At 45.3% G+C, this 16,904-nt stretch overlaps 2 protein-coding genes across 2 annotated transcripts; one reads left to right on the forward strand and one right to left on the reverse strand.

Annotated features, from left to right (window-relative positions):
• Window positions 1-3,617: 3,617 nt before the first annotated feature.
• krt98 (keratin 98) lies at window positions 3,618-10,225 on the forward strand. Its single transcript, XM_042105550.1, has 8 exons — window positions 3,618-4,075; window positions 5,180-5,262; window positions 5,768-5,924; window positions 8,061-8,222; window positions 8,485-8,610; window positions 9,247-9,464; window positions 9,667-9,677; window positions 9,923-10,225. The coding sequence occupies exons 1-8, from the start codon at window positions 3,701-3,703 to the stop codon at window positions 10,024-10,026; spliced, it is 1,236 nt and encodes a 411-aa protein (XP_041961484.1). The 5' UTR covers window positions 3,618-3,700; the 3' UTR covers window positions 10,027-10,225.
• A 469-nt stretch (window positions 10,226-10,694) lies between these two features.
• krt15 (keratin 15) lies at window positions 10,695-13,926 on the reverse strand. Its single transcript, XM_042105546.1, has 7 exons — window positions 13,313-13,926; window positions 13,006-13,088; window positions 12,605-12,761; window positions 12,169-12,330; window positions 11,692-11,817; window positions 11,157-11,377; window positions 10,695-10,919 (listed from the first exon to the last, which is right to left on the reverse strand). The coding sequence occupies exons 1-7, from the start codon at window positions 13,835-13,837 to the stop codon at window positions 10,808-10,810; spliced, it is 1,386 nt and encodes a 461-aa protein (XP_041961480.1). The 5' UTR covers window positions 13,838-13,926; the 3' UTR covers window positions 10,695-10,807.
• Between the last annotated feature and the right edge of the window lie 2,978 nt (window positions 13,927-16,904).

A 16,904-nucleotide genomic window follows, 5' to 3' on the forward strand; every position in this document is an offset into this window, starting at 1 on the left:
ATTTCTTCTAACAATGTGAGCTACTATGGCATGTGATCATGTAAATGGTATGTAAATGAATGCCTAGGCTAGAAAAACTCGTTTGAGCCTCTCTTAGAATAACAATTGCTCAAAAGCAAATGAACTTGGGCATTTTCATTTTAATGAGCTCAGGGATTATCTCTTAGTACAACGTTTCGATGTGTGATTTAAATTCCATTCGACACATACAAAAATTACCCAGTCGCTGTAATTTTTGTATCAAATTGTATCAAATGCGCTAAATGTGTCAATTTACTCTCCTAGTAACAAAAAATCACACTGAAATGTGTAACACCGAGTCTTAATCACATGCCTTACCTCCTTGCTTATGGCAAGACCTTAGAATGAAAACACTTCTGTAAGGCGATGGGGCTGCTAATGGTCTGGCGGTTTCACAAATGTGTTCACAGATGATCACAATGCACCTGGCATACAGGAGTGTCCAATCTACAGTAGACAAATGTGATACAAGCAAAGTAGCTCAACTACACCACCCATTTGGAGAGCTGGGGACTCTATTAAATAATATAACTTTCTTTTACTTACAAGTTCTTTAGTTTGGTGGAAGCAACACAACAGATTTACCCAGACAACGATTTTAGTATAAAAATATATTTATTACAATCTCTGATTACAATAATAAAAGGGGTACACCAAGCACACACACACTTGCTCAAGCTTAAAAGCTAGACATCAGACAAACAGATTCAAAAGTCCACTTGAAGTTCGTAGCTAGGAGCCACAGTCCATAAGAGGTTCCTCTAACACAAGTCCGTCTCATACCAGGCAGTGACGTCTACACAGCAGGCCACCTGTCAATCACTCGCATGCACCGGCACAACACTCACACAAACAAAGAGAAGGCCGCCAGTATCTCCAAACACAGAATAAGCACAGCACCACACTAGAAGAGCAACAACCGTGCAATACCAACTTAAAATCACTGCAATTCGTGAATATGCATAGGCTATATATATAGGGATATGACTACGGCAGAAAGTCTGGAGCACTCCGATTTAGTGAGAAGTGGATCTTAACCTCAGACGAGGGCAGGGCCGTTTCAAGGAATTTGGGGGCCCCAAGCAAAATGGACATGGAGCCCCCCCCCCCCCCCCCCCCCACCACCACCACCGCACGCAAAGCCTACAGGAACCACCTCATAGCCATACAGTTTAAGTTCACCCACAGTTTATATAAATACACAATTTTGACAATGCAATACTGCAGTTGCATATATATACTGTGCATTAGTTTTGAACATTTGAACATTTGCAAAAACACCACAGTACCATAAAATCCAATATAAATGTAAAAAAGTGCACAATAACTAAATCCAACATACTTAAACACACACACACACACACACACACACACTCACATTAACATTTTTCAGTTCTCACAAAGTGAGAAAATAAAACACTGCCATCTTATGCAGAAAAAGGATGCTTTGTTCAAACTATAAAGAGTGCAGGTTGTATAGCAATTTAAAAATCCAACATAAATACACACACATAAGTACATACACACACACACACACACACACACACATATAAGATTAACCTTTCAGGCCATCTTCATCAGTGGAGGTATCCTTAGGAAGAGCCTGAGGGCTGAGAAATTTAAGCAAAGCACCTTGAGGGAGAAAGAAAAGATATGTTAGCATTTCCATATTTTGATATTTAGAAGGGATGCAGCTGCTTTCACAACTACCAATGCTTACTGTAAAAACATCCCAAGCTAATGTTATACATTGACCTAGGCCTACTTGTAGCTTAACATAGCATTTAAGCATTCTGCTGTTTGAGAATTAGACAGACGCACCTGATGCTTTAAAGACAGTAAACAGCTGGCGTGCATGAATACTACTAGACATGAATGTTCCAGTCTGCTTTGATGCACACAATTTATCGTGTGGTTTTCCTAACCCCCATTTGGTAAATAGATTATCATGGTCGAATAGTTAGTATAGCAGAGAAGCTATGCCACTTTCATCAAAACCTATTACAAAGCTATAGCAATGTTATGTCATTAAATACGATAAACAGTGATTCTGGAACAGATCTGCGTCTTCCTTATCCCGTTAATAAACATATTACAGTATGTAACCATATTCCGTCCATTCGGAAAAAAAAGTTGCGCTAACTGTTTTAGTTTGTTACAAGCAGCATGGGCCGTCAGGCAGGTAGTTAACATAAACATTTTTTGCTAGGCTAGCCTTCCTGCTGCGACATTACACCATTTGTACAAGACAAGTAGAGCTATTTTATCCAGTGTAATTTATCACTTACCACTATATCTTGTTTTTTCTTGTCATCCTCTTCCTTTCTCTTCTGGCTTCTGGACGCATAACTCCGCTTCATTATGACTGCCGAAGTTTTATATTTTCGCGGCAGCAGCAGAGACCACAAACCTGGCTGGCTGGCTGCTGTCAGCGACTACTGAGAGGGGCCCCCTTTAGGGGATCCCGGTATTGCCGGTAACAGTGTCGTTGCACTTTACTGCATTGACTATCAAAGGGGCGCTCACAGTTTGTCGTTGCATTTTATTTTTAACCAGTCGTTGTCTTGGGGCCCCTGGCCAGCTCGGGGCCCCAAGCAATTGCTTGGTTTGCTTGCCTTCTAGCGACGGGCCTGGACGAGGGAAGACAGCATAGCCTGACACAGGGCGTCACTCACCAATAAACTGGGAGCAGACGAATCTGGCTCCGTCCTGTTGAACAGCGCTCCACAAAACCACAGGCCCAGGACGGACGAGGCAGGCTCCGGACAGCACAGCAGAGGACGGCAGCAATCTTAGCGCAGCAGAGGGGAAGACGAGGACACACAGCAGCCAACGAATGGATAGCGGGACTGGCACATCAGCAAACTTCAGGCTTCGACACAAGCAGACAATAATCCATACGATCGTGGCAACCAAATAAGACACTCGCGACTACCCAGCAATAAACGTGGGGAACAGGGCTGCAACAGGCAGAGTTCACAGGATATCAGATATCCAGTTCCTTCGCTTTTTTAAACAGTCTGTGATTTGGCGTGGCAATTACCAACAGCTGTTCATATCGTAATCACCTGTGGTCGGGCAGAGAAAACGGGGGCGTTGCCCCACATTCTAAATCACGGTCAAACAACCACTAAAATAATGCATGCATAGTAAATTAAATCACAAAACAACAACAGATCAAATTAAGAAAAAGGGAAAACAGTGCCAAACACACACATGAAAACACAACATGAAATAAAATAGACCATAATCTCGCCATATGACACAAACATCATCTTCAGCTGGCCTCTGTGTCAGAGTTTGTGTTTTCCTTTTTTTTTCAGAAAAAGAAACAAGGAAACATTAAAAATGCTGTTTTGCAGGTTGTGCAGGTCAGGGGCATTCCTCCCCTGCCGGCACACTTGCACCACCCCCTACCCCTATAATGTCCCCTACCTCTCTGGGCCCACCCCTCCACCCACACACACAGCGGAGTGGATGAGGGCTTACCTGTTGTCCGCAACAGGTAAGGCTATTATGTCCTTCCCCGCCCCCTTCCAGGTTGACACAGGGACAGGTAGATAAAAGGGAGACCAGGGCTGTGTCTCTCCTCACTCACCTCGCTGAGACTCCAGCAGCCTTCAGCCTCCAAACCTCTTCACTACCAGCCAGCCAGCCAGCCAGCCAAACTACGAGCACCATGTCCTTCATCTCCAGATCCTACAGCCCCAGAACGATGAGCGTCTACGGTGGCGCTGGTGGCCAGGGCACCCGAATCTCCACCGCCAGCGTCGGCCCGCGTCTCTACGGCTCGGCGATGTCCGGCGGCAGCTTCAACCTGGCCAACGGCCTGCCGAGTTCCACTTCCGGCTTGGACCTGCATGTGGGCGCCAACGAGAAGTCCACGCTGCAGAACCTCAACGACCGGCTGGCGTCCTACTTGGAGCGCGTGCGCACGCTGGAGAAGGAGAATACGGAGCTGGAGCGCAAGATCCGCCTATGGCTCGAGCAGCACACCGTGGTCAGCCACGACCACTCGGCCCACCTGGCCAAGGTCGATGACCTGCGTGACCAGGTGAGGGGCGGGGTGGACACAACGTGTGTGTGTGTGTGTGTGTGTGTGTGTCGGCTGGTTAGTTAGACAATGTGGGGTAGATAGACAGGCAAATGGAAGTTTAAACATGTTTACATAGGTTCGGTTGACCCGAAGTTCAGTAAATACACTATCAATGCACATCATTTGGATAACTAGATAGACAGAGAGTTGAGAGAAAACTGGCAATTACAGTTGACCTCTAAATGACCTCTGGTGGCGGAGAAAGGAAATTGCCTGTAGGTAATCTATTTATCGGCTGACGGCTAGAAAAACCTTTGGGGTGGAACTGCTTTAATGATTTTGTAGAAACGGCAGGGACTCATGTTAGCTAAGTGCCTGCCAATGCATGTCAAATGCTCACTGGGCAGTTGAATAGAAGTATGTTTATATGAGGTGTCAGATTCCAGCACTGTGTGTGGGCTTGGAAGTGGAAAAGACAGAAAACATTCTTACGTTGAGACAAAAAAAAGACTCGTGAGATCAAGTCAACAAGGAAAACTATTCTCGGCTTGAATGTTGGCTTTTGTCTACTATAAACATTATTCAGAGCTGTTTATAATATCTCACTGGTTTGTCTTAGCTGTCAGAGATAATGTCCCACAATTATTAGTATAATGTGTTGTTGCTCGACTTATCGTGACTAAATTCAAGATGGCTGCAAACGTTAAACTTCGTGAAGATACTGTCTGTATAAATCGTCTTGTAAGTAAACTACCAGTGCTTTTTCAAAGTACATTGAGCCTCGTAAATGGGTGTAAAACAGTGATTTATTTGCATGGCTAGCCCGATGCCGAAGCACCACTACTGAAAAAGCTGTTGGTAGCATCGGCTAACTAGCGCCAGATTTTGGAGTGCAGGGGACAAGTCGAGATGGGCTATGAGACATACGTTCACACTCGGTATCATGTTTCAATACACTTTAGGTCAATATCACACCGGAATTCTCCTTTAATAGTGTATTAATGTATTATTAATATTGTAATGTATTAGGGAGTGAATGCAACCAGTGGCATTGAACATGGTGCAGTTATAAATGTTCTGGTATCAACTGAAAGTTGGTTCTGGTCTTTTGCCTGCTCTCAGATCCGTGCTGCCTACAAGGGCAACTCTCTGCTTCTGCTGTCCATTGACAATTCCAAGCTGGCTGCAGATGACTTCAGAGTGAAGTGAGTAATTCGTTATCTCTTTTGTATGCATGTATGATATGTGTGTGAGTGTCAGATCATGACATTTTCAGTTCATTAGTGTATGTGTTTGTGTGTGGGAAGGTAATCAAATTTGAGTTTCTGTCAGCTGGTTTGTGCTCTAGGAAGTGCAACACAATATTAGTGACCTGTTTGTATAGTAGTATAGATACTTTTTTGATCCCGTGAGGGAAATTTGGTCTCTGCATTTAACCCAATCGGTGAATTAGTGAAACACAAACAGCACACAGTGAACACACAGTGAGGTGAAGCACACACTAATCCCGGCGCAGTGAGCTGCCTGCTACAACGGCGGCGCTTGGGGAGCAGTGAGGGGGTAAGGTGCCTTGTTCAAGGGCACTTCAGCCGCGGCCCACTGGTCAGGGCTCGAACCGGCAACCCTCCGGTTACAAGTCCAGAGTGCTAACCAGTGGGCCACGGCTGCCCACAGTTTGTATGAACACCTTTCTGATTCTGATTGAAATAGGTATGAGAATGAGTTGGCCATACGTCAGTCTGTGGAAGCTGATATCGCCGGCCTAAAGAAGGTTCTAGATGAGCTGAGTCTCATGCGCTCAGACCTGGAGATGCAGTACGAGGGCCTGAAAGAGGAACTGGTCTTCATGAAGAGGAACCATCAGGAGGTAAGCCCCTCCACCCATCACACACACACATACACGCACTGGTTGGAGAGATAGAGTTCCCCTTGAATTTCCCCTGGGGATCAATAAAGTATCTATCTATCTATCTATCTATCTATCTATCTATCTAGTTCCAGAGGTAATTTTGAATGTTTTGCAGACATCTTAATACTGACACAACCTGCTGACATAATGAATAGCTTCCTTTTTGAGCAAAAATAACACATTTGGTTTATTTGGCATGATCATGTTGGCCTAGTGTTATATGAATCATCTCACAAGCAAATAAAACATCCCTCATTATATATCATTATATATCAATAACTCAGTCATCTGCATCTAGCTTACTACCACAGCAACCATCTTTTAAAAGCAGTGGTAGGTAGGACAACTCTCAAGCCTATATCATGTCCATGAGCAGAATAGGTTTTGTCATGCCAAACAAAACACATAACCGACACCTCCTATCGCCCGCCCTACCTGTCTTAGCACAGATAAGAAGTGTGCTTCTTTAGCAGAGATAAGAAGTATGCGTGCGCTTCTTTAGCAGAGATAAGAAGTACGTTCTTTAGCACAGATAATAAGTATGCGTATGCTTCTTTAGCAGAGATAAGAAGTACGTTCTTTAGCACAGATAATAAGTATGCGTGCGCTTCTTTAGCAGAGATAAGAAGTGCGCTTCTTTAGCACAGATAATAAGTATGCGTGCGCTTCTTTAGCAGAGATAAGAAGTGCGCTTCTTTAGCACAGATAATAAGTATGCGTGCGCTTCTTTAGCAGAGATAAGAAGTGCGCTTCTTTAGCATAGATAAGAAGTGCGCTTCTTTTGCACAGATTAGAAGTATGCGTGCGCCTCTCTCTCTCTCTCTCTCTCTCTCTCTCTCTCTCTCTCTCTCTATGGATGGATTAAGCAAGAGGGGCACTAGAGCGCATCTATCGTTCAATGTTCTGTCATGCCCTGCAGGGTACTCAACTGACATGACTCACACCCATTGTAGTGTATTTTAGGCAAGCTCACATAAGCCGGGGAACAGACAATTTCAGATAAACTATGGCTGCTCAAGTGCATAATATTTTAGCGGAGGTTGATTGATGAGACCATGCCCACCATGGAATGTTTTTTTTTTTTTTTTTAGTGAAAGTGGTCCCAATGCATCTCCAAATATGGTGAGGACGCTAAAGCTCCTGAATCTCTCTGACCCTGTGGTGAAAGAGCTTACACAGCAGGCCACAAACTTTCCCTGCTTGGTCCGAGTGTATGTGTGTGTGTGTGTGTGTGTGTGTGTGTGTGTGTGTGTGTGTGTGGTGTGTGTGTGTGTGGATGGGGGGGGGGGTTGGCACAGGGGGGAGGCTATTCTTATTCGTTCCTCTGTGCGCACATTTTTCCATTCTGGAGGCTAAAATGTGAAAAACAACTGTGTGTGTGTGTGTGTGTGTGTGTCCACGGTGACCTCCCCCTCTCCTCTCCTCTCCTCTCCTGCTGCCCTGCTCCATCCTTCCTTTCTATTCTCTGGAGGAGGAGCAAGCTCGTACATGCATGAGCTCATGTTTACCCTTTAAACCCTATGCAATGGAGGTCTTTTACATGACCACACTCACACACATACACACACACAGTCACACACACACAGACACACACACACACACACACACACACACACACACACACAAAACGACCCTCAAATGAACTTGGACACTAAAACCCCGTTGTCAAATATAATCTAATTAAGACAGCCTGTTATGAATTTAAGTCATGCTCTCTCTGCATTCCTGCAGCATATGTCATAGTATCTCTTGTGTGACTCACCAGAGCTGGAGACCGGCTAGCCAGAGCCATGTTACTGTAATAATGGTTACAACCAGAGCCATATAAACGTACCTTTATATGGCTCTGGTTACAACTACTGTTACTGGACTCTCCCTTACAAATTAACGCCGCCTTGTTGAGACACAGTTAAGAAGACACATTGACCTTATGTCCAAAGCAGAAGCAATCAAGGCCAGCAAGCATAGCTGCATAATCATGCGGGGTTCTCTGCCAGCAAAACTGCTGTACTATTTAACTCTCTGTGCTCTGGTAGTCCTGTGTGAGTGTCTGTATGACATGTGTAACCATGGTGACCTATTTGACCCCTGCAGGAGCTGGCCGTTGTGCGGAGCCAGGTCGGCGGGCAGGTCAGTGTGGAGGTGGACGCGGCACCGTCCATGGACCTCAACCAGACCATGCAGGAGATCAGGGAGCACTACGAGGCTGTCACGGCCAAGAACCAACGCGAGCTGGAGGCCTGGTACCAGAGCAAGGTAAACCCAACACAATCACCACAGTCTAGATTAGTTTAACCCAACACAATCACCACAGTCTAGATTAGTTTAACCCAACACAATCACCACAGTCTAGATTAGTTTAACTCTACAAGATCAGGTGTGCTCTCCATGAAGATCAATATGTAGAGCAAAGTGACATCAAGATCCCAGGCTCTGATTTCAAGGCACATAACGCATTAATACAACACTATACTGCATAGATGTTATGTTAATTTTAATCATGTTAATCTTCTTGCAGGTCGTCACAGTGGAGCAGGAGGTGCTCACCCAGAATGAGGGCCTGAGTCTGTCCCGCACCGAGCTCAAGGAGCTCAAGAGCACCTTCCAAAGGCTGCAGATTGAACTGCAGTCCCACCACAGCATGGTAGGCCAACTATGCCAGGCAATACTTGATTACATAAACACACACACACACACAGACACACTGTTCTGTTCTGTTGGGCATTTATTCATACATAAAAACCAACTGAGTCATCGCTGTCTGACTCATTCAAGCCAAATTACATATGAATTGAAAGCTTCAGGGCTCAGTTTGAGAACACAAAAAGGCCTATCATTAGCATGAGGAGGCATGAGGCTGGAAGTTTTGATTGAAAAAAAAAAGAAGGTTTTAGCAAAGTGGCATGGAACCGAACACCATGCCAGCTTATTGTGTCTTGGACGAGATGCAGGGAAACTTCCAGACGTTTTGCCAAACAAAAAAACCCTGCAGCAAACTCGAAAACAAGAGCAAGTCTGTTTCGACTGCGGAACATGGCCCAGGCCCTGTGCGTCACACAGTCTGCGTTCCACTGCGTTTAAGGCCCTTTTACAAGTCCACACTGAACTGATTACTGTAACTGATGAAAGCCACTGGACACTGAGGTGATTCAGCCACTGGGTGGTGCACTGGTGCCATGTTCCACATTATTAGCGGGTGACATTTAATTAAGCCAAAGGCTGACCCCTCAATTAAAGCCCCCCCCCCCCTCACTGCTTGCCTACTCGTTTGCTACGACAGAAAAGCTCGCTGGAGTGCACGCTGGCAGAGACTCAGCAGCGCTACGCCGCCCAGCTGGCCAGCCTGCAGGCCAACGTGAGCGGACTGGAGACGCAGCTCAGCCAGCTCCACGCCGACATCGCCCACACCCGACAGGAGTACGACCAGCTGCTGGACCTCAAGACCCGGCTGGAGAGGGAGATCGCTGAGTACAGGAGACTGCTGGACGGAGAGGAGAGGTGAGACCCCGGGAATATTTCCTCTTTCAGCTGATGTGCATTTTGAGAGATTAGGTTGCATTACAGGATTAGAATATATATGTGTGTGTGTGTGTGTGTGTGTGTGTGTGTGTGTGTGTGTGTGTGTGTGTGTGCATCCATGATGTCCATGATAAAATTAATGACTAATACACTTTTCTGTTGTCTTTTTTTTCATTCACAGTGAAACTCAAAGTAAGTCCTTTTTATTTTCTTATCATATGGGTAATTTTACAATCTGGGGATTGCATGAAAATTCAGGGCCTAAAAATGAAAACTTCTTTACATAAATATCAATGTTAGACGTGTGCTGGAGTATCTAAAAAGTGTGTGTTTTGCAATCAATAAGGTTAAATATTTGCATGCAACATGTGTTTTGAGTTTGCTATTGTTCCTTTGCTTAACATTGACTGACCATTGTTATACTTTATTATCCCTAGTTGTAACCAAGACTATTACTGTGGTGGAGACCATTGTGGACGGACAAGTTGTGGAGTCCAGCAAGACTGTTGACATTGATGTGCATTCCGATGATGATAACTAGATATCAGCAAGAAGACTGAATAAAGTCACTCTGCTTCAATGTCTAAAAAGAGTTTACCTCTGTCCCTTCACATGTTATCCTCTCAGGCGCGAAGAGCTTCTGTTATCTCTGACTGAGTTAAAGCTATGCATGTGTCTGTGTGATGATTTACAAATTAAAAAGGTCCAGAATGACATCTTGGGCTTGGATTTGCTAAAAATGGTGAACTAGGGTTGTCTTATTTCAAAAGAAAGAATATCATTGTTGATTTATGGTGATGCTGCTGATAGGGTAATGTGTATACTGTCCCAGTTTATTTCCCCACAGTTGGTATTATCTTATGACAACCCTCAGAAAAACTGACCACTACCAGAATTTACCAACTGAACTAAATCTGTTCATCATTTTGCACAAATTTTACACAACATTTACGTAAAATCGCTAAAAATGGTGAACTAGGGTTGTCTTATTTCAAAAGAAAGAATATCATTGTTGATTTATGGTGATGCAGGGTAATGTGTATACTGTCCCAGTTTATTTCCCCACAGTTGGTATACTCTTATGACAACCCTCAGAAAAACTGACCACTACCATAGAATTTACCAACTGAACTAAATCTGTTGATCATTTTGCACAACATTTACATAAAATAAGTTTCAGTGTAAAAAAAAGAACACATTGACAAGCACTTTGTTGTGTGCGAGTAGTCAAGTTTATTCACTGTCTGGCTCAGACAATGCAGTCTTGAGCAAAGTTAGGTTGTCCTGATGTTTGGAGAGTGTTCTGGAGAGGACAAGACTGCTCATTCGATGATGGAAGACGAGGACGAGACCACCTTTCCGTCCACCACTTCCTCCACGATGGTCTTCACCATCACTGTGCTGGTGCTGGACTTGCTCCCAGAGGAGATGAGGCTGAAGAGAAGAAGAAGAAAAAAAACATGTTTAAAATTACAAAGTGGTTTCAAATAGGAACATGTGTTGAAAATCACTGTCATGTAAGTCATTTACAGTACACACACACACACACACACACACAGACACACACACACACACACACACACACACACACACACACAGACAGACACAAACACACACACACAGACACACACACACACACACACAGACACACACACACTATCTCCCACCCACCTGGTGGCCTCTCCGTCCAGCAGTCTCCTGTACTCGGCGATCTCCATCTCCAGACGGGTCTTGATGTCCAGCAGCAACTTGTACTCCTGGCCCTGGCGCTCCATGTCGGCCCTGAGCTGCATCAGCTGCTGCTCCAGCATGGTCACCTGACCCTGCAGACCGGACAGCTGCATGGAGTAGCGTCCCTCCGTGTCCGCCAGCGTGCCCTCCAGAGACGCTTTCTGTCGGGGGCACAAGGGAAGAAGAGGGGCTCCGTGAGATGGACATAATGAATGGAAGTGGTTCATTGGGTTTTAATAAGAGCACTAGATATATAGAGGAGAACTATGGGAGAGAAATGGCTTCAATAATATTAGATCTAATTCAATTTCAATTTTATTTGTAAGGGACAGTGTGCAATTAAAACATAAATGTGATCATTTGATGCATTGAATTATCCTTGGGCTAATTTACATCCTATTGACCTATTGATCTTAACTGGTGTAGTAGGATTTAGAGTTGAGGAGTGAAAGTACCAGGAGTGGCTGTCTCTTACCATGCTGAGTTGTGACTGCAGTTCGATCTCCAGACCCTGGAGCGTGCGTCTGATCTCATTGATTTCGGATTTGGACGACTGCAGGGTCTCTGTGCTGACCGCCACTTCCTTGTTCAGTGACTCTGACTGTGGAAACGGACAGAAACATCACCAGCATTAGGAAAACCTTTTGCAAATGATTCTGCACATGGCATATCTCAATATTAATAACAAGGGTCCTTATAGTTTCTTGGTATTTTATGCCCCCAACGTTGTATTTAAGGCAGCACTGCCTGGAAGGCGCTAGGGATAGGCATGAGTTAAGGTTAGGGTTAGGGTTATGTTTAGGATTAGGTGGGATTAGGACGTTGGGGGCATAAAACACGATCGAGCGTGCTTGTTCGGCCAAGTCAAAGGGAAGTCTATATTAGGCCATGTGAATTGACTTCAGCCAGTGTATCATATACTTCATTGTAAATGATGGTGGTTCTGCCGTACCTTGGTCTGGAACCAGTTCTCCAGTTCGCGTTGGTTCTTGGCGGAGACGGCCTCGTACTGCTCGCGGATCTCGGCCATGACGCGGGACAGGTCCTCCTGCGGCGCGGCGTCCACCTCCACGTGCACCTGGCCGGTCATCTGAGCACGCATGGCCAGAAGCTCCTGTGGGGGAGAGAGACACAGCGTGCAGAATAGGTCACCCCAACCAATCCACTACTACCACTCAATTTGTTTTATTGTTATATACTGTAATGGTAATATACTGTACTGTATATCAATGTATAGGTTAATGTGTCATACAAATATATTATTCCCACGCCTTGATTAAAACTAGTGATTATCTATTGAAAGATGAATATTATATTTAGCTGTAATCGGCGCATGCTCTAGGCAGATTGGTCTATTTTAGTCTCCCTGATCAGCACTGGTCTCTCACCTCCTCATGGTTCTTCTTGAGGTAAATGAGCTCCTCCCTCAGGCCCTCGATCTGCATCTCCAGGTCGGACCGGGTCATGGTCAGCTCGTCCAGGAGCTTCTTCAGCCCCATGATGTCTGATTCCACGGACTGACGCATTGCCAGCTCATTCTCATACCTAAGCACATTCACAGCATTTTCAGAACTGTACCAGCACCACTGCTTCACTATTGGCTTTTTGGAAATGTATGACAGGTCTTAGATTCACGATTCTTGGCAAAACTGTCGCCTGTCTTAGTTGTGCTATTTCAGACTGTAAATGTGTCTTCATTTAATAATGACTTCTGTCTCAGAATAAATTATGTCTCATTCATTAACAAATATCCACGATCTACGCAATAGGATATGCATTGAGGACTTACTTGGTTCTGAAGTCGTCGGCTGCCAGCTTTGCGTTGTCGATGCTCAGGTAAATCCCTCCATTGACTCGGGTGGCATCCTGAATCTAGAGGTGTTGAGGAATTGAACCACTTGTTATTTCCTTTTGCTTTCAGCAGGGGTCAGTGTTGCTGCACACTGTGTGACTTAAGTATATTGCGCAACAGTTATACAATAAACAATGGACTGAGAGAAACAATGAACTAAGAGAGAAGAAACAAAGTATAAACAAAAAAAGCAGTCAGACAGCAGACGGTATCATGCAGCTATGAGACGCAACGAGAATGGTACCTTGTCCTGCAGGTCGCTGATGGTGGTGTGGAAGGTGGAGTAGTCTCGGGCTGTGGGCGAGGTCTTGCTCTCAAGGAACTTACGGATCCTCACCTCCAGCTCGGCGTTGGCCTTCTCCAGAGTCTTCACCTTGTCCAGGTAAGAGGCCAGGCGGTCGTTCAGGTTCTGCATGGTGGCCTTCTCGTTGGTGCCTACCTGCTGCTGGCCGAGGTCGATGCAGCCTCCGGCGCCGAAGCCGTAGCCACCACCGAAGCCGCCGCCGCCTCCGCCGCCGCCAGAGCCGAAGGAGGAGGCGGTGGAGATGCGCACGCCCGAGCCCCCCGCGCCCCCGTACACGCTGCCGGCCCGCATGGAGCTGAGGCGCCCGCCGCCGCCACCCATGCCCATGCCCATGCCCATGCCACCACCCATGCCCATGCCACCACCCATGCCGCTGGACACTATGGAGACGCGGGAGGAGGTGAGGGGTCCACCCCTCATGGAGCCGCCCGAGGACGAGACGTAACTGCGACTGCTGTAGCTCATGGCTGCTGCTGTCAAACCAGAGGAGAGGAGAGGAGAGGAGAGAGGAGTGTGTGCAGCGGAGAGAGCGACAGAGGAGCTCTGGAGTAGCGGAGTTCTGGGCACCAGGTGGCTTATATGCTTCGAGAGGAGGGGGAGGGGGGAGATAGAGGATGGGTGGATGTGTGTGTGGGTGTGTGTGTGCGTGTATGTGTGTGTGTGGGGGGGGGGGGGGGGGGGGGGGGGCAGAAAGGGTGTGATGAAGGGCAGTGTACGGATGGGTGGAAGAAAGAATAAGGGGGCATTACATCATTCATTTCTCCGCCCCTCATTGGTGCCCAGCGGGGAAAGATATCTGGCAGGTGAAGCGATGCAAGGAGGTGAAAGTGCTGTGAAGATGGAAAGAGGTGCAGAGGTGTGTGTGTGTGTGTCTGTGTGTGTGTGTGTCTGTCTGTGTTGCATGCATGAATCACTGTGCATGTGTGTGCAAACTCTGCTTTTTTTCTTCCCTCAGCTCGTTGCTTTTTCCCAAATGACTGAAGGGATAAACACATGTTTGCAATTACACCCAGCACCACGAAAGCGAATAATGCACACTCAATGCACATTTGCATTCAACTCTTTTCTTCATGCATGTACACACATGTGCACATACTGGCAAAAGTACACCGATATCCACACATACTACAGGTGTGTTCAAATGCATGAAAAGAAAGTATGCACACTCCTAACATAGTTTACATAAGTGGGTGAATGCAACCCATATGTGTGACTATAGCTTGCCCAAGGTAAGACTGCATCTTCATATCAGTATCTTAATATTGACATTGCAGAGTGCGTGAACTTTGCGTCTTCTATTGTCAATGACACCTTGACTGACAGTTCAATTCATGCATGTTGTGTTGCCAAGACAACTTCCAGCTGAACTAAATCAACACTCATAAACTGTGAATTCAAACACTCGGGCACAAGCTCTCAGTAAATTGACAGCATGCCAGCTCCACCAGAACAAACCTTGCTTTGTCTCAAGGCTAAGGAGAGGCAGCATGTTCTTTTTCCATCGCAAATGTTTCAGTAGTAAACTTTTTGCTGCTTTAAATAAGTATTACATAAGGTTAGGTTACTCTCGAGAGTACACTGTGATCCATGTTAGAATCGTAATTCTAGTAGACTAGTAAGTCATCAACAGAACCATACATGCATTTCCTGCCTATACTTTGGGAATGTACATCATTGATGAGACTTCAGATTGTAACTTTCATGTTAATGTCAGGGTACACTTTTAAAACGAATGTGTTGAAAACACATCTCTGTGTCCAGATAGGGGACAACACAGTTTGTGTTCATTCCAACACATTGCTTTTGTTATTCATTACAGAATATGTGATGAAAATAATGCAACTTGCGTTGAAAACAACACAACTTGTGTTGTCTATCTCGGTGTCCAGATATGGGACAACACAGTTTGTGTCATGTCCAACACATTTGTTTCAAGAGTGTAACACAAGACATTTAAGAGACAAATCATGAACCCTGAGTGTTTTGTTTTGGTGGAAAGGAAGAGAACAAAGGACGCAAAGACTGCAGAGGGATAGTAAGTCGCCTCAAACCTGCAGGTTCTGTTTTTGCAAGCCAGGCTTCTTGCCGAGAGGTGAATTTCCACATATGCGCCTCTGGATGCAAAATACCAGTGATCCATTGCTCATGGCTTGCTCAGAGTAACAACATGCTGTTGCTTGTTTTGTTAGTGCCTCCCTAGCTGGGAACTTTTAAAAACTGACAATCAGACATACATCAATAGTGCATAAAAAAACAATGCATTTCACTCATTTACCTGTAAATGGCACAGTCAGAGCTAGTACGCGGTCCTGCGAGCTAACTTCCTCTTGTGTTTGGCCATTCATGACATTAACGTTATGCATCATGGTTTGACTTTGATTTGCTAAATACATATTACCATATACAGTATACCATATATAACCATTAAAACAGGAGGAGTGATGGGTGCCGTGGCGCAACTGGCTACAGCGCTCATACCATATATGGGTCCGAGTGCCCATGGGAACCCAGGTTGGAATCCGACCTGCAGTCATTTCCCGATCCCACGATCCCATCTTCACTGTCCTACATGAATAAAGGCAACCCCCCCCCCCCCCAAAAAAATAAAAAATAAAAACAGGAGAAGTGTTAGCAGGATAACTGTGATCACCATTTAGATTTGCATTTATTCATTTAGCAGACATATTTATCCAAAGCAACTTACGCCAATCATATTACAAGGGCCATTAGAGCATTACGCACCTTGCACAACAGTGGAAGCCAGGGACTGAGCCCACACATTTTAAGGCTACGGCATGCTAGCCCAGCTCCTTAGCCACTATGCTACCACTGCAATCACTAGAATACCATGAGCACATGTCCCACAAACCTGTGCGACCGTCACTGTGCAAAGACCAGAAAAAGTATACCTGAACGGACTGAAATGCTGTCATTGAATCAGATTAGACCGTTAGCATCTCTGCTATAAGATAACGGTCTAATCTGATTCAATGAGCGGGAGCTAAAAGTGTTACTGCCAGACTCAGAGAACGGCTGGATGAACTGGGTAAAGGTAAAACTCAATTGTTTAACTCAAGGGGAGGTGGAAAACGAGTATTTCCCCAAATGGTGGAATATCCCTTTAACTGGCATTGCCCTCCTTCAATCAAAATCACTAGTTCTGTCTTCACGAGTGATTTATTGCCATATGTAACGGTCTTGCAAAAACAATATCAGCTGAGCCGTGGCACAATTAAACACAGCTGTGTGCACTGTTATTCATAACCATACCTTATGGCCAATCACATGCTTTTGCTTTATCTAACTGCATCTTGATTACACAAGTTCTGTTTCGGCTCCGTCAGCATTGATCTAATTGATTGTTTCAATCTTCCCCCTATAGATGAATAGCGCGACACACCTCCCTCTAGGCATCAGTGTTTCTTTTCTGAGCTGCGCTTGAGAGTATCTATCTATCTATCTATCTAATAGCAAATGTGTTCACCAGTGATTTGCCAGCAAACTTAGCCAATAATGGCAAACTTCCAGTGAA

This window comes from Alosa sapidissima, chromosome 9 (assembly GCF_018492685.1).
Source record: "Alosa sapidissima isolate fAloSap1 chromosome 9, fAloSap1.pri, whole genome shotgun sequence".
Taxonomy (NCBI): Eukaryota; Metazoa; Chordata; class Actinopteri; order Clupeiformes; family Clupeidae; genus Alosa; species Alosa sapidissima.

Coding starts and splice junctions, on each gene's coding strand:
- krt15 (XM_042105546.1), bottom strand. CDS start 13,837: ATGAGCTACAGCAGTCGCAGTTACGTCTCGTCCTCGGGCGGCTCCATG. Junction 13,089..13,312: donor TCAGCGACCTGCAGGACAAG/GTACCATTCTCG, acceptor CAACACCTCTAG/ATTCAGGATGCCACCCGAGT. Junction 12,331..12,604: donor TCAAGAAGAACCATGAGGAG/GTGAGAGACCAG, acceptor TCTCCCCCACAG/GAGCTTCTGGCCATGCGTGC.
- krt98 (XM_042105550.1), top strand. CDS start 3,701: ATGTCCTTCATCTCCAGATCCTACAGCCCCAGAACGATGAGCGTCTAC. Junction 5,925..8,060: donor TGAAGAGGAACCATCAGGAG/GTAAGCCCCTCC, acceptor TGACCCCTGCAG/GAGCTGGCCGTTGTGCGGAG. Junction 8,223..8,484: donor AGGCCTGGTACCAGAGCAAG/GTAAACCCAACA, acceptor ATCTTCTTGCAG/GTCGTCACAGTGGAGCAGGA.